Source organism: Dendrobium catenatum, unplaced genomic scaffold (genome assembly GCF_001605985.2).
Source record: "Dendrobium catenatum unplaced genomic scaffold, ASM160598v2 fragScaff_scaffold_1056, whole genome shotgun sequence".
NCBI lineage: Eukaryota > Viridiplantae > Streptophyta > Magnoliopsida > Asparagales > Orchidaceae > Dendrobium > Dendrobium catenatum.
This window is the reverse complement of record NW_021319518.1, coordinates 418,028-440,667: the sequence shown is the minus strand read 5'-3', so window position 1 is coordinate 440,667 and position 22,640 is coordinate 418,028. Positions and strand designations below refer to the sequence as shown.

Here is a 22,640-nt window from a genome sequence, read left to right as displayed (position 1 = left end):
TTACCCTTAGAGATAGGATATGAAATGAGCATATACGTGAAAAAGGTTGGAGTAGCTCCAGTGGAAGATAAGATTAGAGAGTGTCGCCTTAGATGGTTTGGTCACATTAAACGGAGGCCTTCCAATGACCCGGTTAGAAAAGTTGAGGTATTAGATTTGACTTATGATAAGAAAGGTAGAGGTAGACATTAAACTTAGGCCTTCCAATGACACAATAGTGAAAAAGGATTCATGTAGTCGACCCCATGTAGTGGGACAAAGGCTTGTTGTTGTTGTTGTTGTTGAAAGTAAAGAAAAACTTCAGAATTTCTTATTTATTTATTGTTTAAATATTTTCTTAAGTAAACTCTCATAAATATGATATTTTGAAAATCAGCTGGATCGGTTGGCTCTACCAGTTCAACTATGGATTAGTTATATGACCTATTTGATTCATCTTGAAAATTGACCCTACATTAAACCACCATGAATTGGTTAGAATTGACAATTCAATCATTGAATCAGTTTTGATTTATTTGAGTTGATCGGTTCTGATTTTTGGGCTCAGTTCAATTGCTATCCCATTTAATTAATTAAATTAATTTAATAAATAAGTATAAAATATTAAATTAAATGTTGAGTTTAACAAATTGATTTTTTAATTATATAATGAGCATTAAATTTTTATAGTGTTTTTTACCAATCAGGCATAAACAAAACATATTCACATGGGCTCATCATCCCATGTGACTCCCTAATAACATGAAAATTAAAAAAGCTATTTAAATATGACTAAAGCAAAGCTCCTAAGTGATGTAAGACTAAACTTGGTTTAGAATTTTAGTTTCTCAATCTTAAGTTCTTAACATAAAATTATATATTTTTAAATAATTTTTTTAATAATGTGAATAATATTAATTTTTTGGTGAATCATATTTAATTATTTATGTATCTAATTTTTAATTTATTTAATTATACCCTGTTAAAATTAATTTTTATCTATTTATTAGTTATAAATGATATATTATGACTGATTTATAGATGCAAGTTTATAATATGAATTTAGTATATAATTTATAAGTGTAAATTTTATCTAAATAAATAGAATAAATTCTTAATAATTTATATTAAATTTATAAATTTTAATGTTAACTGATTTAATTTTTTAATCACAAATTTAATTTATTATATAATTATTACATCATTATTATGCCATTTATTTCTTATTTAAATGATTTTAATACTTATTATATTATCAGATTTTTAACACTTGATTCAGCTCTGGTCGAACCATTGAACCTTGAATTTCTCTTTTTTTTTTGTTTAATGTCCGATCCGATTTTCGTATCCTTGACAAAATTAAGCAAAATTTATAAGTAAAAAAAGAATTATATGGTATTATTAGAGTTTATAAATTTAAACAATTATTGTTTCCAATTTGAGTTGATGTTAACTAATTTTCAAAGCTATGATACCAACTAATATATTGAATATATATTTTTATATAATCATCTAAATCTATTTATGAAATTTTTGTTTAATAATTAATCTTATGTTATTATTTTAAATTATTGCAATTTATTGATATTCTTATATATTATTATTTTTCATAACTATAATTTATAATATTTTTGATGGGAGATTTTACTTTAAATGCCCCATAATAATAAAATTGGAGAAATATACCAGCTATTTATTTTTTCAGAAAATATTCACATATTTCCTTTAATGTCAAAATACTCCAATAAGGGATAACTATAGATTGCTTTTTGAAACCGAAGTATGCAAAATAGTTGAAAATATGATTTGATCATTGATCGATCATGATTTGAAGATGGATGGATCATGGTTCATAGTTGGTTTGATTATTGTATGAAGATGGTGTGGTTATTTTTCAATTGGGATCAAAGATAGTTCAATAAATGTTTAATCATGATACAAAGATTAGTTTATCATAATTTTAGATGGTTTGATGATTTTTTTGTTGTAGTTCTCATATTATTCGAATCATGTTTGAAGATGGGTTGATTTTATTTGTTTAGTGTTCTATCATCATTCAAAGATTGTTCAATTGTAGATATTATATCCCAAATTGATATAATAGAGTGCAATCACCACAATTATGACACAACAACATGCATTTGACAACTCATGTAAGTTGATTATAAAGAATTTAATGTTACTACCATGGCAAGGAGAGTAGATTATAAAAAATCAAACATAGGAGCCATAATACAAAGTTATGTAATAGTTTTGACCAGGGTATATATAGCAAAGTGCACCACAACACCTTGAATAGAGCATACTACATGGTTAATACAATAGTTAGTATAGTGTAATCATAATAGATATAACACAATAAATTATGGCTACAATAGATAGTAAACAATTATAACACACCACAATGATAAGCATTTGAACAACAAACCAGTTATACTATTTTTATAATGGAAAAATGAGTGAACTAATAATTATTATAAAGGCAATTGACATTTGGCCTTATAAGTTATTCAGTTGTGGCTTCTCACTCCACATTAGTTATGCCTATGTTGGACTGCATCCTTCTACTACGTTGAAGGCATTATTTTTTTCTTTGGACGACCATTCATAGATTTCATAAATAGGGTTAGCACGATAACTATCTTTGTTTTATCTGAAACCTCTCAGATGTCTTCTTTTCTGATTTGATATATATTTTCAAAATATGCACTTAATCATATTTTTGTTTATGACTCATTAGACATAGGTTATAATAACAAACACCCCTGTCCCAAACTATATACAATGAATGTTTGCACGGGAGACCATAACATCAAATTTTCTACATGTACATAACCTCTCTTGCAAATCAACATCACCATTACCATGAAGGATATGAAGTTCAAATTGACTAACAGGACAGACAATCAACCTTCGAACCTTACTCAGGAGCTTTATTATAGGTTTTGTGTTTTCTATAAGATTGTTTCTGTCGAAGAACCTTTTTTATTTTGTTTTTTGTTAAAAACTCTAGTAATGTAGTCATTGGATATGAGTATGCACACTTGACAATTTTGTTGAAGCTCCTTAAAATATCGGTTGCCATCAGACTAAATAGATTTCCAATAAAAAAATGATGAGCTCATCGCTCAAAGCCAATTTTATTCTTAAGATAAGATGTAATGATTGTATTTTTTTATATATATTTTATTAAAGTGCTTATAGAAATCAACTCTTTTGTAAGCCTTGGAAGCCACTGATATTTTTTTATGATAATTATTGATTTTGAACTTTGCCATGATATTCATTGCAATGTGATAGCATAAGCTCCATGGTGTACCTCTAGAAAAGCAATTGATAAAGCATTGGCAATATTATTATATTTATTGAAGATAAACACCAAATTTTCTATTTAGTCGATTGACTCCCTTAGCTTACGTCTACAACTTACTAATTTTTGAGTCTATTTCTCTAAATACTATAGGATAAATATGAGCATTGGCTTCTTATGCTACTACCACATGCAAAGCACTCCACAATGTATATTCAAAATAATTCCATCCAAATATGATATTGAGCAGCATGCATTTTTAAAGCCTTAAATATAAAATCCAAAGAGAAATATATGTACTAGAAATATTCTTCACTATTTTATAATGTTGGCCTTCCGATGACCAGGTTAGGAGAGTAGATGTATTAGATTTGGACTATGCTAAGAAAGGTAGAGGAAGACCTAATATGACTTGGCTAAAAACAATGTTTTAAAAGGTGAAATCGGGAATCGAGGCGAGGCGTAAGCCTCAAAATGCTAAAAATAAGCTAATGTAAAATTATAAATAAGGATAAAAAATGAGAAAATATTAAGTCAATTATGAACTTGAAAGAATATTGTTGATGTTTATATCTAAAAAGAAAAATCTTTTCTTAATATGTAATTTACATGTAATTTATATTAATTAGGCTAATTTTATTAATATTTAATTAATAATTATATTACTAATTGGTCAATTAAGTTAAATTAGATAATTAATTTATGCACTAATTATACTATTAATTATTTAATTAATTTGCTTAATTATTAATATTTTAAATTATATTAACTAAGTTAATAAATAATAACTTAGCCGCGTCTAGGGTTTGCCTTTCATCTTCTTTTTTCATCCTTGATGTTTGGCTTCGTTGCTTCACAGGAGGTGTAGAGATTGCACGCGCCGCTTCTTTGGTTCCTTTGTGGCTGTTCGACTTCGCTCCTTCGACGACTTTCCCTTCCTGTCGGATCGTATGTTACGACATTTTGATCGGAAGAAACAATAGGAGCTCGCTGGCTCACTACAAGAAAAACGTCAAAAAGCGGCGGTTACTATGGATAAACCGGCAGTTTTCCTGTTTACCGGCGGCTTGGCGGCGGCATTCAAGCCGCCGGTAAAAATCGCGTAGGAAACTATTACCGGCGGCCTTTTACCGGCGGTTTATTTAGGCGGCGGTTTTCCGGCGGCTTATACCGCCAGTGACAACCGGATTTTCAACCGGCAGTTTTTCGGCCGTTATGCCTCCGGTTAGTTGACCGACGGCTAACCAGCGGTCATATTACCGACAGTCGTCCAGCGGTTAAAGCGGGCGTCGTGTGTTCGCTAATCCGACGGCAAGTGCCGGTAGACCGCCGGTTAAATTACCGGCGGTATCCGGCGGTTGTAGCCGTCGGTGTACACCGCCAGACGTCCACGGTAACTCCGCCGGCGGCCGTCGGTAACCGCCGGTTAAATACCGGCGGTGTAATGACATTACCGGCGGCTTAGCATTGGCCGTCCGGTATCGTAGTTTCCGGCGGCCAAACAGCCGGTTGACTGCTGGAAACCTGTAGCACCTGCAAAAAAGAATTGACAGCATTCCCTCTATTTGAGGGAGGTTCACCCTAAAGTCTAAACCTGCAGAAAGAGCAATACATTTTGGGCAACACGCCGCTATATTCATCAGAACCATAAATTCTAAATACAATCACAAGTTTCAAGTTCACAAGATTACAATCATCAAACATAAATGTTACAATCACAAGTTCACAAGTAAGTTCATCTTAAGGTTACAATCACAAGTTCACAAGTTCTAAATACAATCATCAAACATAAAAAATATCTAATCCTCAGCTGTATCCTTACTGTCTGCAGATGGCTGCTCCTCTTGCTCCTTCTTTCTCTGATTTTCAGCTCTGTAGGATTGAAACTCTGCTTGCATTTCATTTTGAACTTTTCTCATTTCTTCAATCTCTCTAGATTGAACCCTTCTCATTTCTTCAATCTCTCTAGTCAGCGCTGCAACCCTCTCGCTTACAGATTCTTCTGCTCCACTTGGATCATAAAATGCAGAGGTGGATGAACTTCCCTCAATAGCAAAACCCTGTGAACCCATGCCATATACCCTTCCCCTCTGTCTTCCACCTATAACTTCTGACCATGTATGATACTCAGAAATGTGGGCCGATCCTGAAGATGATCCCTCGCCAGTGGACTGTCGACTTTCTCTAGCTCGTACGAAATCATCCTGCGAGTTACAATTAGTTTTATTAAAATAATTTTTTTTTTCTAAAACTCCAAAAAAATTTACTCACATGAGCCTTCTTAGCCTTCTCATCAACCCACTGATGGTCAGCTTGATGTTGATGAGTTCTTGTATCTAAAACTAAATATATGGAGTGTAATTTTTGGCAAACAAGTCATTAATAAGAGTACACATCTTAGATATCTTGGATCTATTGTTCAGAGTGATGGTGAAATAGATGAGGATATTATCAGCATAATTCAAGTTGGATGGTTGAAATGGAGGAATGCATCGGGCTTGTTGTGCGATAGAAAATTCCCCCTCAAACTTAGGTCTTGCTCTCTCATATATGATCTCTCTCCCTCTCCCTCTCTTGTCACAATCAAAGTCACAATTAATCAACAAATTTGATCTACCCTAAAAAAAATTTAAATCTACTCAAATGATTACAACATTACCTCTTGCATTACTATCTAAATCATCCAAAATATCTCTAACACTTGCAAATGTCTAGTGAGAACAAATAATCAAAGAAAAACCATAAAAAAATACCTTAAAATAGAAATCTAGGGTTGAAAATTGGAAGTCGGCGGTCGGTTTGGGGTCGGATTGGGTCGGCGGTCGGATGTCGGAGTTTAACCGTCGGCGGTCGGATCTGGGTCGGCGGTCGGAGAAGCTTCTTCGGCGGCGGTCGGAGAAGCTTCGTCAGTGGCGGTCGGACGAGCGGAGGCGACGGCAGAGCGACCGAAACGAGAGAGATGGAAAGAGTAAGAATGAAATGTGAGTTGCGGGTCTGGTCGTATTAGGGCATTTAATCCATGGCTAAAAATATTAGAAATGACCTTTTTATTAATTTTAAATTTGACACTTAACAAGACACAATAAAGAAAAATGATTCATGTAGCCGATCCCACATAGTAGGATAAAGGCTTAATGTTATTGTTGTTATTGTTTTGTTTAAGTTTAACAATTATCCCTAGATTTTTCTTGTGTAACATTATCAGAAAAGATGGTAACCTCTAAAAGAATGATTCGAGGTACCCTCTTTCATTAGTGATAGCCTGCTCATGCATCGCCAAGCCTTCTCATTAGAAAAATCAATACCTTAGTCCCTCTTCATGTCTGATATGATTATATTTGGCTTCATATTAGGATTAGATGCAATGAGATTATAATAAGTCATAGTTGAGCGTGTGGCGGTCTTTCAATCAAACATCCAAAGTACAAGTTATTCTTATTCAAAGCTCTTGATCTCAACCATACTTGTATTTATTAATTTCTTCGTCAAGCTCTCTTCGCTTACATGCTCCATAAGCATTTTTCTAAAGCGCAATGGATGTATCATATTTATTTACCTTATTTTTTAAACTTGATTTGAAAGTTCTATTTGTTGCATGGATATGTAACATCGGCTAAAATATCTTTTTGTTCTCAAAGAGCTATCCAATTTAATATCAAATCGAGGACAAATTAAAGTATGATGTCATTATATCAATGAACATTACTTTGGAGGTCCTTTCAAGCATTTAACCTTATAGGATCAGGGTTATGTATGAGTTCTCCGTAACTTAAATTATTACTTTTCTCCCTAATATACATGAAAAATCAGCAGACTTTATTCGTTTGCTGGTTTCAGGTTGATCACAAACTGTTATTAACTCCAACAGATGCTTCAGTATGGGAGCATCTATGGAACCACTATTATCTATGTCCTTAGCATCACCTATTTTTACATATTCTATCTCCACATCGTCACTTATTTTTACATGTGTTATGTCTATACAGTTTGCAACCATCTACACCAGTTGAGGATAATTACTTGATTGGTCTTATATCATCCTCATTTATCTAAAAAATCAAAGCTGAAATCTTCTTTGGATCAATAGACACATATATAGGAGAATGATGTTGAATGTATAAATATATATCATTTAAGAAAGGCTTGGTCATAATCTATATGCAGCTCAATTGGTGGAATTGAAATTGTTGATTATACTCCACCAATGTTATACATCATCTCTAATTTCAAACTAATTTTATTCTTATCAACCTCTATCACTTGGTATATAAGATCTATTATATTTTCAAGGGAAATACTTCTTTGTACCATCAATCTCTTGCTTCTTTTTCCCGTGAATGTCTAGTTGACTTTCCTTTCTTCCTTCTATTCTTTGCCACATTGTGTAGTAATATTGATATTTGATTCACCTTTAGAAAATAATTGGCTAGCATTTTATTTATTGTCATTTGAACGTGGTTCAATAATGGATCAATCATATTTGAATATGGTTTGGATATATTTGAATATTGGTGGACCTATGTTTAAACAATGATCCAACAATATTTGAACATGCTTTGGTCGCTAATAAAATTATAATCAGACATAATCATACCATATTCTAACCATGTTAAAATATTTGTACGAACTATGATCGTCTTCTACGAACAATGATCAAATAAGGTTGGATAGTTGTTTGAGTAATGATTGAACAACAATATATGATACTCTCGAACCACGTCCAATCATGGTTTGAATAAGATCCGAACATAGTTCGCGTACATATTTTTTAACAATTATCAAAACACATTTTTGCTAGGCTATGTTAAAATGATATAATCTATGATACAAAATGGAAATGTAAAAAAAAAAAAAAACTTTTATCTAGTTGAAGTTGCCAATGAATGAAGAAATATCTAATTTAACTGGTGCGATCCCTCCAAAATGTAGAAATCTTGGAGAAAGGTACGACGACGATAGTTCTGAAGAAAGCCAGAGTGAGAGGGGATGTCATTTTTCCTATAGCCTGGGTTGTAGGTCAAATAAGGGGTGTTTTGGTTTGGAGGGAATTTTCGGGCATATTTTCCTATGAAAATAAACATGGAGTATATTTCTCTAATTTTCACTATTATGGCATATAAAATTGAATTTATCTTTCTAATACATCAAAATATAGAAAATAAAATATTGTGATTACCATGTTAATCCCAAGAGATAGCCTTTTGATAGTACAAACTTTATTTTTTTATTGATTGTGGGGGCTCCTGATTGAGATATTATCAGTCCATGAAATTGGCTCATATTATAAAATGTATTTTAATTTTTAAATTTATAAACTGAAAATTTTAATAAACATTTTAGAAGTGTTGTATTAATAACAAAAAAATCAATGAAACCTATAACTACTAAAACCACTGAAACAGTAGCATGCTTAATGAGATTGAAATCGAACTGAAAACTTTGGTTGTATCCTCTATTGGTCATTGAGAGAGAATTGGTGGGCACATCCAGGTTGGTAGGATCTAAATAATTGTAGAACGTCTTTGGCAATATTTGTGAGAAGTGAATTATATTTGTTATGGAAGCTTTTGCCCCTTCAAATTTTGGATAAACTCTTTCTTCTCCTTATTTTATATCCTAGCTCTGCAATTATGTACAATCCTAAGAAATAAAGTGATAAAAATAATTATTTCAGATTTTAGTATGTTATTTTATATGTATATATCTAAAAGTGAAACCAAAAGATTTAGGCTTTGTTTGGGACGGTTTTCTTACTGCTTCTTAAAGCAGCTTTCTAGCACAAAAAATTAAGAAAGCCGTCGCAAACGAAGCCTTAATCAGCTAAGACATAGGGCTTGCTGAATGATTTATATACGTGAATTCTGTTTGTTGTTGGTAATCAACAACTATTATTCCCTATTTCTAAATTTTCTTCTACTGCATTTGACAGGGATGGCTATTAGATCAGTTTGGGGTTCTTCATGATGGGAAGAAACCATACCCTGGTGCCATTTCAACATGTATGTCATTTATTTCATATATAAATTTATTAATATATATTTTACAATTTATAACAAATTTTTTACTGGAGATGCGGTAACATTATTTTTTCATTGTAGTGGAAAATTTAGCAAATCATGGTGCAAAGATGGTAGTTATAAGCAATTCTTCCCGGCGAGCATCCATAACAATTGAGAAACTGAAGGACCTTGGTTTTGATCCTTCTCTGTTTCTTGGAGCTTTCACAAGTGGAGAACTAACACATCAATACCTTGAAAGGTCAGGCATCTTTTTATCCCTTTTCGTTGATTAGGGGTAGGGGATCTTAGTGCATTTTCATTTCTCATTGATCATATTTAGTGATATATAAAAGGGCAATGCCCGTTTCACCTCTATACTCAAAAGTATACAAGCAGTGAAGTGCAAATGAGATAAGTCACAGGGGGTAAAGCACACGTTGCCTAGTGAAATTAGTGCTGGTTAATTCGGAGATGTGATGGAAGATCATGTATAATTCAGTAGTTGAACTTGATTCTAGATTGTTTGAGAGATGGATCCCATGGAATCATTCAATTGTTTTATCGGAATAGTTTGATAGAAAACATGAATCCCATGGTAACAGCCATGAGCATTGCATATTGATCATCGCAGTTGTAAATTGTTTAATATTTATTTTAGTAGCTATTTAATCACGCTATCCTCCCTTTCATTGTACTCAATAATAAGGGTGAGATTGCTAAATATAATTTCGTTATTGTCTTCCATTCTGAGCTTGAAATTTGGAGGATTTAAAGTTTAAAATATCCAAACCATTGAGGATTAGTATGAACAGAAAAGAATTTCAATGCAATATTACAATGGGCATCTTGGTTGAAAATACAGTTTTCTAGCAGTATATTGGGATTTGTAATGGCCATTTACAATGGTTGGCCCATATCGGAGAACATTTATCTCGCTCTTGATGTCAAAATCTAGAAAATGGGATTATTGAGCTTTCTGATCGTTTCATCCAGCTTGCTAATAGTTTAAATTATCAAGTGTGATTCTGAACTTTAATGATGGAAAAACAAAGAAAATACAATCTAATTAACGCTTATAGCTTTCATTGTTTCGATCATGGCCTAGGGCTGTCAAAAGCGGGTTTCGGGTAAGATTCAGTTCGAGCCCGAGTCTGACCCGGTATGTTTTAACCCGACCCGAATCCAACCCTTTTTTGGAAATGGGTCGATTTTTCGGACTCAAACCTGACCCGCGCATTCGTGAATCTAGCGCATTGGCATCATTGCGTGGATGGGAGTCACTTAGTCTGCAACGTTGTTCAATTGTGTCCGGCCGCACGGTCGCCAATGCCCTCATGGGCGCTGCCGCAACCAAGAAGAATCGCCAAGCTTTATCATCCCAATCCCATAACTCTTTTTCCCCTACCAAGAAACCCAAAGCCCTAGAGGCCCCATCTGCCACAGACCAACCAAAGAAGTTGGAAACCACCGACATCCTTGTTGAACTCAGGAAAAATGGCTCCGATTTCGACCCTAAAGCCGCCACCTCATGGAAAGACGACGATCCGATACCATTCATCTTCCTCTCCTGTGCACAGTTGCACTAGACCTCATCTTGAACGAGTCAGCTAGGATCGCAATCACGGTAAACCGGCATGAGGCCTACAATGAAGCGATATTCTCGGGTCAATCCGAGTTGGTTTCGGGTTTCCGGGTCAACCCGAACCCAACCTGTTTCGGGTCCAGATTGACCCTAACCCGGAATTTTATGGACTCGACACAAATATGGTTATAACTCAATTGTGTATTAAAGGTATCTTACTTTACATTTCTGCTCTTCCTCTCTATTATTCTTCTTGATATCTTAGTTACTTGACATATTCCTAACGTTGGATTTGTACTCCATTATTATAAATATTAAATAGTTTTTAGTACATACCTGCCCTATAGAAAGCAAGCACATCATACACAGTACTAGCTATGTGGTGTCCAATATTTTTCTAGATTTTGTGCCATTGTGTTTGCATTGCGCAATATCCATTAACAATTCAGTGTCAGTGCTTCACAATGAGCTAGTGATTATTATCATCGTGATTTTGCTACATTAATACTGTTTTTCCAGTGGATTTCTTCCTTTAAAAAACAGAAGAAAAAGGAAAATTAGATATGCTGCCTGATTTCTTCTACTTCGAAATGAACAGGAGGGATGATCCATGGTTTTCGGAACTGGGACAATGTTGCATTCACATGACATGGCATGATCGAGGTGCAATATCTCTTGATGTACGCTCGCATTGTTAGTTTTTCAATTTTTGTGATCCTTACAAAGAATATTGAGCATTGATTGAAAATCTTTGAAGTTATTATGATCTTTTTTTTTTTTATGAAATTTGGTGCTGTATAATGCTAGCGATGTGCAATATCTATTGATCCCATTACTGATTATCAACTTTAGCCAACCATAATGCCCAGCTGATTATCTATAATAAACATTTACTGCATAATCGATGTAATTCATGTAAATATGGGATATGCTTTACTGAAATTAATTATGTGGATTCGTTGTTGTAGGGGTTGGGCTTGCAAGTGGTGAACCGGGTAGATGAAGCAGATTTTATTTTAGCGCATGGTACTGAAGCACTTGGCCTACCTTCTGGTGATTCACAGCCTATGAGCCTTGAAGAGCTTGAGAAAATTTTAGAGCTATGTAGTAAAAGGAAAATTCCAATGGTGGTAGCTAACCCGGATTTTGTTACTGTTGAAGCTAGAGGTTTGCGTGTAATGCCTGGTAAGTCTAGTGAACTATATACTGATGAATGACCAGTTCTATACTGGAACTTTTTCCTTTTCCATGTAAACTCGGATGCTGTTGCAATTATAGTTATTTGCGATTAGACATGCAGATTATGCAAGTTCATTAGTAGATAGAAGATCAACATCAAATTATTACACAATTCTTAACGAAAATGTTGTAGCACGAAAGAGCAAAAAAGCATACCGTTGTGGGGATAGATTAGGGTTGAATCAAAATTCAGAGCTATGGTCTGAGAAATTTGTGTTATGACTAAAGATCAACTTAGATGAACAACAAAACAAGTGAGAATGTCCTTGAACTTGTATTGTAACGACAAGTCAACAAAAGGTTTTGATCATAGTCATAACACAATACAGCATGACCAAACAAAAAATATTGACATTCATAAATACTTCATCAGGGAAAAGCTAGAAGATGGCTTAATCAGCACGTCTTATGTGCCCTCAAGAAATCAACTGGCATATGTGTTTACAAAAGACTTAACGGAGCAATTTTTCATGAAATCATGATGCAGGACTATGTAAATGAAATGCAATTTAACTTATAAGGAGTTTGCACAACTTGTGATTTGAATAATTCAAGAACAAAATTACTAGCGAATTCAAACAACGATTCAAAACGATTAGGAGTTATCCACTTAGGTTTAAATCAAATGCTATGAGTTTTGAAACTTCCAAAATAAATAGAAAAATTAACACAACGCGTAGTATTAGTTTTCAATTTAATCTCTAATCTAACAATGAGAATTAGGATGCATCGAGGTGCGCTCAAAACCTACGATTACTAAGCTTAAGCAAAAGCAATTGGAAGAGTCCGTCGTGACTGCAATCAAACCAACGAGAATTTAGACTAAAAGGAATAAGACGCAAGGGAAAAGAGAAACCTTCGTTAGGGAGAGGTGGAGATCCTCTACTCGACGCCTTCGAAGTGCTCGTCAATGGCTTCCGTCAAAGCAAATAGGATGCGCTCCACGTAGCCTTCAACGGTGCGGTCAATCTCAAGATTCACGTCGAAGAAGGTGGAACGTAGGATGTCGGTGAAGCCGTCTTCGTCCCAAGTGATGCCGTATTCAGTTTCCGGATCCGCCATTCATGGGAGTTAGGAAACAATTCTCTTCTTTATCTTGCTAAGGGTCTTGAGATGAATGAAGAGAAAGAAGTTTCTCTTACAATTGAAAAGGAGGGAGAACCAAGGAGGAAATCTGAAATAAAATTTCAGATTTTTGTGTATGGAGAGTCAACAATGAGAGGGAATTTTGACAGAGAAAGGGGGCGGGTAAGGGAGGCTAGGCCGGCGGCAAGGATGAGGAGGTAGGGGATTTAAATTGTTTCCTAAAGCAAGTGGTTAACTTTAGAAACAATTTCAATCAAGGAGGTGGAGTTTTCGGCTGAGGAGGTGGAGGGAAAATAATAATACATATTTCCAAAGGGGGTTTAGGAAATAATTAGGAAATAAATCCCAATTGTTCATACAAGGGGGCCGGCGGCATGAATGGGCAAGGGGGGCTTTTATGAGGGCAATTAAAGTTTCTTAATTTGAGTTTTGAATTAAGGAAAGAATTATTTTAAAACCAATTGAATTGTAAATTCAAATTAAATCAAAATTAGAAACTTTCCTAAAATAGTTGAGTTATTTTAAGAAAGATTTTGAAATTCAAATTCAAGGAATTGAATTTCAAAATTATTCCCAAATCAACTTACACCCAATCAGGAAACTTCAAGAGGGAATATGGGCTGGACTGTGGCCGGCGGTTAGAGCCTGTGGCCGACAGCTGGATCGAGTGGGAGCTTGGCTGTGGGATGGGGAGGGGGAGTAGGGGCTCGAGTGAGGGTTGTGGGAAGGGAATTGGAAGGGGTTTTGGAGGTGGGAGGAAAGGTTCGGTGGGACGAAATTTGGTGGCTTGGGTGGAAGGTAGAAACAAGGTATTGAAAGATAACGAACCACGAACCCGTCCGTCTCCAAGGTTGGTGGGTAGTGCGCAAAGATCCCTCTCCTAGGGAGCTCTCTCCATCAAACACTCAAACTCTCACAAGAGCTCATGCAAGAAGAATATTTCATAAGCAATCATTCATTAATTAAAATAGAACAAAGTGAGGCTTTAAATAGCCTCATACAAATGACTCAAAAACAAAAGGCATAAATGTCCTTTGGGCTTACATACGACAACTCCCATAAGAGGGGTACAACGGAAAATAATAAAACACACCTAAGCAAATAACAAAATACATGAATAATAAAATACACCAATGACTTAGAAATATAAAGACTCGATCGTGGCCGTAGATCGGTGGCTACGTCTCTGATAAACTTTCCATGATGATAAAATGCACCACGGTCTAGGAAGCTTTCCAAGTACCCCATTGTGTTTAGGAATGGACCCGGAACAACTAGGAAGGACTTTATACCTCTTGGTAGGTCAAATGAACAACATTAGCCAGCAGCTTAAGGAAAACCAGTCAGATTTAGCTGAGCTTCGTAGGAACACCACGGAGAGATTTGATGCACTTGAGCGAGCTAGAGAAAACCCGACTCCCTATACCCCATCTAGACCTCCTTCTATGTATGGGGATGAAACCTACCCGAATGAGAGGCCACATCGGGCCAATCATCGAGCTCCCTACCATGGACATGGCCCACATCATGATCCTGATTTGGATGATAGGCATCACCGTGCCAATCATCGTGCTACCTATCACAGCCATGATCCCGATGCACCACTGATGAAGAACATTAAGGTTGATGCTCCTACCTTTGATGGCACCCTCGATCCCCAGCTCTTCCTGGACTGGGTCAAAGATATGGACAGTTTCTTTAAGTGGTATGACTTATCTGAGGCCAGGAAGGTTAGTTTTGCGGCTATGAAATTAACTGGTAAGGCGAGTCAGTTTTGGGCGAACTTAGAGAGTCTCAGGGAAGATATGAATGATTACCCTATTATAGATTAACTGTCCATGAAGCGGGAACTCAAACAGAAGTACTTACCTTCATCGTACTTTCCCCGCCTATTGGACAGGTGGAATAGGTTGACGCAAGGCAACAAACCAGTGAAGGACTACATCACCTTGTTTGATGACTTCTTGATTCGTTGCAAATGGGAGACCTCTACCACCCCCCGCGCAGATCTTATCTATGTTTCGTACCGGGTTGCGTGAGGATCTATGCAATGAGTTATTTGCCCGGAACATCACTACACTGGAGAATGCCTACAGCCTAGTGCTTGATCTAGAGGAGTCCCGTTCTCAGCACCCGAGTCGATCCCATGATTCTAGACCCTCCTATAGATCAGCCGGTAGTTCCACCCCACACACTCCTTCTTGACCCACTCCTGGGAGCACGACCCGACCACCCACGAGTCCACCTGCACCTAGATATGATTTTAGAAGTAAACCTTCCACCCCGGATACCCCTCGGTCCAGTCCCGGGACCAAGTGTTTTCGATGCCAGGGGTTTGGGCATATCGCTTCTCAGTGCTTCAGTCCGTATGAGGTTTCGATCGTTGAGGAGATTACTGTGGATGATCTCGAGCCCGAGATTGATCAGATCCACCAAGTCGAGGAAGAAGGCGAGTACTTCGAGGAGGACGACGACACTACGGTCCTCAATTGCCTTCAGAAGTTGGATACCTCTCCCATCTGCGCGGTGAGATGTGCGCTATCCCACCCGACCCACTGATGACTGGCGTAGGACCTCGATTTTTCATACCTACACCAAAATCAAAGACAAGAACTGCAAAGTCATAGTGGATAGTGGTAGTTGATAAATGCTATTTCCTCCAGCATGATATCCCAGTTAGGTCTGTCGGCCGTTCCTCACCCCAACCCGTATAATGTATCGTGGGTCAACTCTAATGCCTTGGAGGTGAAGGAACGAAGCCACGTGCCCATCTCCTTTGCCACTTATAAGGAGAATGTCTGGTGCGATGTGTTGATTATGAATGTTGGACAAATTTTGCTAGGTTGCCCCTGGATCTACGATAACGATGTCTATATTTATGAGCGTTCAAACACCTGCGTGTTTGAACATGCTGGCAAAAAGATTAAGCTTTTGCCATCACAACCCCGGGTTACGGATGCCACGAAATCCAACCTAGCCAAATCTAAAAAGGGCGTGAACCTTGTCATCGCCAAGGTTCTGATTACTGAGATTGCCCAAGGCGCCCCTCTGTTTGCCTTAGTCGGCCGTGAGATTCCCACCAAATCTGATGAGCCCATTCCTTAGGAGGTACAACCTATTTTAGGACAATATGCTGATGACTTTCCCGATGATCTCCCAGATCAGTTACCTCCACTTAGAGACATTCAGCATGCTATAGACTTCATCCCTGGAACCTCCCTCCCAAACCTGCCACACTATCGCATGAACCCCATGGAGCCTGCTGAGCTTAAGAAGCAGATTGATGAGTTACTGCAGCGAGGTTTCATTAAGGAGAGTCTTAGTCCTTGTGCGGTGCCGGCTCTTCTCACACTGAAGGATGGGTCTTAGAGAATGTGTGTTGATAGCCGTACTATCAACAAGATCACCGTCAAATATCGATTCCCTATTCCAAGGCTCGATGACATGCTTGATATGATGACGGGTGTCACACTGTTCTCCAAAATTGATCTCAAAAGTGGGTACCACCAGATCCGGATCCGACCCAGTGATGAGTGGAAAACTTCCTTCAAGACCAAGGATGGTCTTTATGAGTGGTTAGTCATGCCTTTTGGGCTCAGTAATGCCCCTAAAACCTTTATGCGAATCATGACTCTAGTGCTGCGTCCGTTTATGGGAAAGTTTGTCGTCGTCTACTTTGACGACATTCTTATTTACAGTCATTCCATTAGTCAGCACTTAGACCACTTAAGGCAAGTTTGTGAGGTCTTAAGGAAGGAGCAATTATATGCCAATCCAAAGAAATGCCCCTTTCTAGTAGATCACGTCATTTTCCTGGGCTTCATCGTTTCAGCCCAAGGGTGTTCCGCAGACCCCAAGAAGGTGAGGGCCATTGTAGCGTGGTCTATCCCTCAGACTATCTGGGAGGTCCGCAGCTTTCACGGATTAGCCACCTTCTATAGGAGATTCATACGAAATTTCAGCATAATCGTATCTCCTATCTATGATTGCCTGAAGAAGGGTGATTTCCACTGGACCCCGGCCGCCACTAGAGCTTTTGATGAGATTAAGAAGAAAATGGTGGAAGCCCCAGTGATGCGTCTTCCTGATTTCTCCAAAGTCTTCGAAGTAACTTGCGATGCTTCGGGGGTTGGATTTGGAGGAGTCCTCTCCCAGGAAGGTCACCCAGTAGCCTACTTCAGTGAGAAATTGAACGATATTCGACTATTCTACGTATGACAAAGAGTTTTACGCCGTGATCCAATCTCTTCGCTATTGGCGACACTACTTGCTCCAGCAAGAGTTCGTCATTTTCTCGGATCACGAGGCTCTGCGTTATATCAACTCGCAGAAGAAGTTGAATGCACGTCATGGTCGATGGGTTGAGTTACTTCAGGAATACACGTACACCCTTAGACACAAGGCGGGAGTTGAAAATAAAGCTGCCGATGCTCTCAGTTGTCGTATGATGACCCCACTGAATTGAGAGCAGAAGTCGTGGGATTTGACCAAATAAAGAGGGATTATTTGGAATGCCCCGACTTCAAGGAGACCTACACTCTCTTGTCCACAGGCAGTACGCGCTTTGTGGACGATTTCCTACTGGAGGATGGTTATCTTTTCAAAGCCCAAAGGCTTTACAGTCCGAGCACCTCCCTTAGGGAATTTTTAATCTGGGAACTCCACGTCGGGGGTCTCGCTGGGCACTTCGGACGGGAAAAGACTATCGAAGCCGTGGAGTACCATTTCTTTTGGCCCAGCCTTAAGAAAGATGTTGGTCGGCTGGTCAGTCGGTGTCACACCTGCCAACTGGCTAAGCAGCATAAGCAGAACACTGGTCTTTACACTCCCCTACTTGTCCCCAGTTGTCCTTGGCAGGATGTTAGTATGGACTTCATTTATGCCTTCCCAAGACACTTCGTAGGCACGATGCGATTTGTGTAGTAGTTGACCGGTTTTCCAAAATGGCACATTTCATTCCATGTTCTAAAACATCCGATGCCTCTCACATTGCGAAATTATACTTCAATGAGGTCGTTCGTCTACATGGTTTACCCAAAACCATTGTTTCGGATAGGGATGTGAAGTTCATTAGCTATTTTTGGAAAACCTTGTGGATGAAAATGGCCACCAAACTTCACTTTTCCACTGCCTTTCACCCACAGGCGGATGGTCAGACCGAGGTTGTTAATAGGAGTTTGGGTAATTTGTTGCGGTCCCTGGTTGGTGAGCACATTAGAGATTGGGATTCCATTCTACCTGTTGCTGAGTTTGCTTATAATAATTCAATTAACTGAACCACAGGTCTAAGTCCTTCTGAAATTGTATACGGGTTCAAACCTAGATAGCCGCTAGATCTGATACCCATGAGTTCTACATATAGGATTTCTGAGTCTGCATCAGCATTTGCATCTCATTTGCATGAACTTCATAAGGATATTGCACAACAAATTGAAAAGAATAATCATGAATATAAATTAAATGCAGATTTAAAACGTCGATTTAAAACTTTTGAGGTTGGTGATTTTGTTATGGTGCGGATTCGTCCGGAACGGTTCCCTCCAGGAACAGGCTATATATAAGCCCCACTTTGTTCTATTTTGATTAATGAATGATTGCTTATGAAATATTCTTCTTGCATGAGCTCTTGTGAGAGCTTGAGTGTTTGATGGAGAGAGATCCCTAGGAGAGGGATATTTGCGTACTACCCACCAACCTTGGAGACGGCCGGGTTCGTGGCTCGTTATCTTGCTCAATACCTTGTTTCTACCTTCCACCCAAGCCACCAAACTTCGTCCCACCGAACCTTTCCTCCCACCTCCAAAACCCCTTCCAATTCCCTTCCCACAACCCTCACCCTAGCCCCTACTCCCCTTCCCCATCCCACGGCCAAGCTCCCACCCGATCCAGCCGCCGGCCATAGTCCAACCCATATTCCCTCTTGAAGTTTCCTGATTGGGTGTAAGTTGATTTGGGAATAATTTTGAAATTCAATTCCTTGAATTTGAATTTCAAAATCTTTCTTAAAATAACTCAACTATTTTAGGAAAGTTTCTATTTTTGATCTAATTTGAATTTACAATTCAATTGGATTTAAAATAATTCTTTCCTTAATTCAAAACTCAAATTGAGAAACTTTAATTGCTCTCATTAAAGCCTCTCTGGCCTATGCATACCGTCGGTCCCTATGTGAGTAAATTAGGATTTATTTCCTAATTGTTTTATAAGCTCATTTGGAAATAATTCAAATTATGTTTTATTCCCTTTGGCCGAATTTTCCAAGACTCATAACCTCCTTATTTCTTTCCAATTTCAAGTCCTATGTTTTGGAAAGAAATTCCCTAACACCTTTTCACTGCCGCCGACCCAGCCTCCCCTTACCCGTCCCCTCCCTCTCTCCCAAACTCTCTCCCCTCTCACTAAGTCTTCATTTGAATTCTCTGTCTAAGTTTTCCTCCCAATAGTTCTATCTTTTCAATAGAGAAATCTGAAATTTTCTCTAAGAATTTAAATATAAAATCTGAAACCCTTTTCAGATTTTTGGAGGGATTTGCGGTTTCTTCTTCTTCACAAATTGAAGAGAACTTCTTGTCTCTTTGCCCTTGGTAATCTTCAAGAGTACTTGCTACCGTGGAGAGATTTCAACCATTAATCCCTATGAATGGCGGATCTGGAAACTAAATACGGCATCACTTGGGACGAAGACGGCTTCATCGACATCCTACAATCCACCTTCTTCGACGTGAATCTAGAGATTGACCTCACTATTGAAGACTACGTGGAGCGCATCCTATTTGCATTGACGAAAGCCATTAACGAACACTTAGAAGGCGTCGAATGGAGGATCTCCACCTCTCCCTAACGAAGGTTTCTCTTTTCCCTTGCGTTTTATTCCTTTTAGTCTAAATTCTCGTTGATTTGATTGCAGTCGCGACGGGCTCTTCCAACCGCTCTTGCTTAAGCTTAGTAATCGTAGGATTTGAGCGCACTTTCAATGCATCCTAATTCTCATTGTTAGATTAGGGATTAATTTGAAAACTACTACTACGTTTTGTGTTATTTTTCTATTTATTTATGAAGTTTTAAAACTCATAGCATGTGATTTAGCCTAAGCAGATAACTTCTAATTTTGATTCGTCGCTTTAATTTGCTAGTAATTTTGTTCTATTATTATTCTAATCATGAGTTGAGTTGTAACGTTCCAGGCGTCTATAGTGAAAGGATTCGTCGACAGTCTTGATCAACCATCACTTCCTGCTCCCTTGCTCAGACCTGAAATTATTAACCACATATAATGAGTTTAAAAAAGCCCAGCAGGTCACCAAATCCTACAACTGAAATCAAAGCACGGTACTGAAACAATATGCATGTCAATCAGTCAATCAATAACAGTCACTTGCACATGATCATTGAATCTATGCAGATACGAAAATCAGTAATCAATACAGTAACAGAAATCAATACAGAAACGGTAGTCAATACAAAAAACATGTGAATCCATAATCATCAATAGAAGAATCAGTGAACAATATAAAAGTTCGTAAAGCTCAATGAATCAGTATGTGAGTCAAATCTCTACAGTAGTCGTCTTATCTATAACATCAGTCAAAGCAATGTAGTAGAATCGTATCAAAACATACACTTGCAATTCTAGTTATTCAATATCACTTGCACAATAAATCATATGCAATCCAGTAATCTATATCACGTGTATAGTGTCAGTACAGTGAATCAGTAGTAGTAGCGTATGTATCAATATCAGTAACAATCCTGTGACGACATAAACGATTATGCTATAACTGTGAAATCGTGTAGTAACAGTAAATCCGGACAGTAACAATAAATCCTCAGTAAATGAGTTAGTACTAGTAAACCCGTCAAATAAAATACGATTAACATCACTCAATCATATCAATAGAATCAATCAGATTAATAAAGAAATCAATTCCGGTCAATAATCTCAATTGATATGAAATCACATAAAACGATCAATTCAATACATCGTAAGGACAGTTGAAATCAAATCGATAAATCAATAATAACAAGTAAAATCAATCAATACAGTTAAATCATATTCTATATTACATGCACATGTATCTTGTTCGGTGTATCATATGTATCACATGTATTAGTCAGTAATCGGTATATCACGTGCTATAAGATAAGTACAATGAATCAGTAGTATCAGTATCAGTAGTATCAATGAATCGATGCAATATCAATATCCCTATCGGTATCTGTGTTCAGTGGCATGTATAGTATGAAATATCAATGAAATCGTGCAATTACAATAAACTCATAAATCCGTACAGTAAAGCCATTCAGTATCAATAAATCAATTCAATATCAATAAATCCATTCAAAATCCATAAATCAATTCCAATATCAATAAATCAGTTAATATCGATAAATTAGTAAATCCATAATGAGATCATAAGAACAATACTTTACACATGCATTCAAGTACAGTAGTCTTACTCGATAAGTACAATCACTGGCTATTAAGGCGTTTTTCAAGGTTAGTATGTTAGTAATCCGTTGGCTATAATAGAGTCGTCACCCTTGCCCGTCGGCATAAACTCCTTATGACTCCCAATCGTTGTATCACGTGATCAATAGAGGATAACACCAAACCCTTTTTAAAGGAAAGCCTGTCGGCCCACCATCATGACAGGTCAATCTTTAACCAACGGTTCAACCAGCCTTTACTCAACAAGTAAAAGACATGGCTATTACGACGTTTTTCAATCTTGGAATATCGATGTATCATTGTATCCGTTGGCTCAATAAGAGTCGTCACTCTTGCCCGTCGGCAGAATAATCTCCTTATGACTCCCTTCAATAATCACGTGATCAGTAGAGGATAACACCAAACTCTTTTTAAAAGGAAAGCCCGTCGGCCCACCATCCTATCAGGTCTATCATTCTCCAACCAACGGTTCAACCAGTCTTTACTTGTCTTTCAGTAACAATAACAGTAATAGATTCAATCATAGCACATTCATTTAGAACAACAAATACAAATAGCTCAATTAAGGAGAATCCTTAAAATATCGTACAGTCGACAAAATTCCAAACATAGTTAAATACACAGTTTCAGAAATCACCAAATTACCAGAAATCGAATAAAACAACGTTTCAAAACTTTACTTGTATTGAAGCAATAATTTACAACATCCAGATAATTTCCTATTCGATAAAAATCATATAGAATCCAAAATGCCCGGTGAAAACTTTCCAGAAAATACTCAAATCGCGCAGAATCATCATTTTCATAACATACCAAAAGTTAAGCGGTAAAAGTTTCGTCAATATAAAGATATGCACATTTGTCGGTAACGGAAACACAAAACTGAGCAGAAAAATACTAAAATCGAAATCTTCGAAATCAGAAATAGGATTCAGAGTCCTTACTACAAGACGAGCAAATCTTCTAACAGCGGCGTCGGACGAAAAGCGCACCGCG

At 37.3% G+C, this 22,640-nt stretch overlaps 1 protein-coding gene across 1 annotated transcript in view; it reads left to right on the top strand.

Annotated features, from left to right (window-relative positions):
- The window catches only part of LOC110093466 (acid sugar phosphatase), a gene marked incomplete at its 3' end in the record, with an annotated part of 39,287 nt that overhangs the window by 11,548 nt on the left and 5,099 nt on the right, over positions 1-22,640 (top strand). Inside the window, 4 exon segments of the mRNA XM_028698096.1 lie at positions 9,219-9,288; positions 9,388-9,547; positions 11,469-11,550; positions 11,839-12,055. Of these exon segments, the coding sequence (XP_028553929.1) occupies positions 9,219-9,288; positions 9,388-9,547; positions 11,469-11,550; positions 11,839-12,055 (529 nt within the window).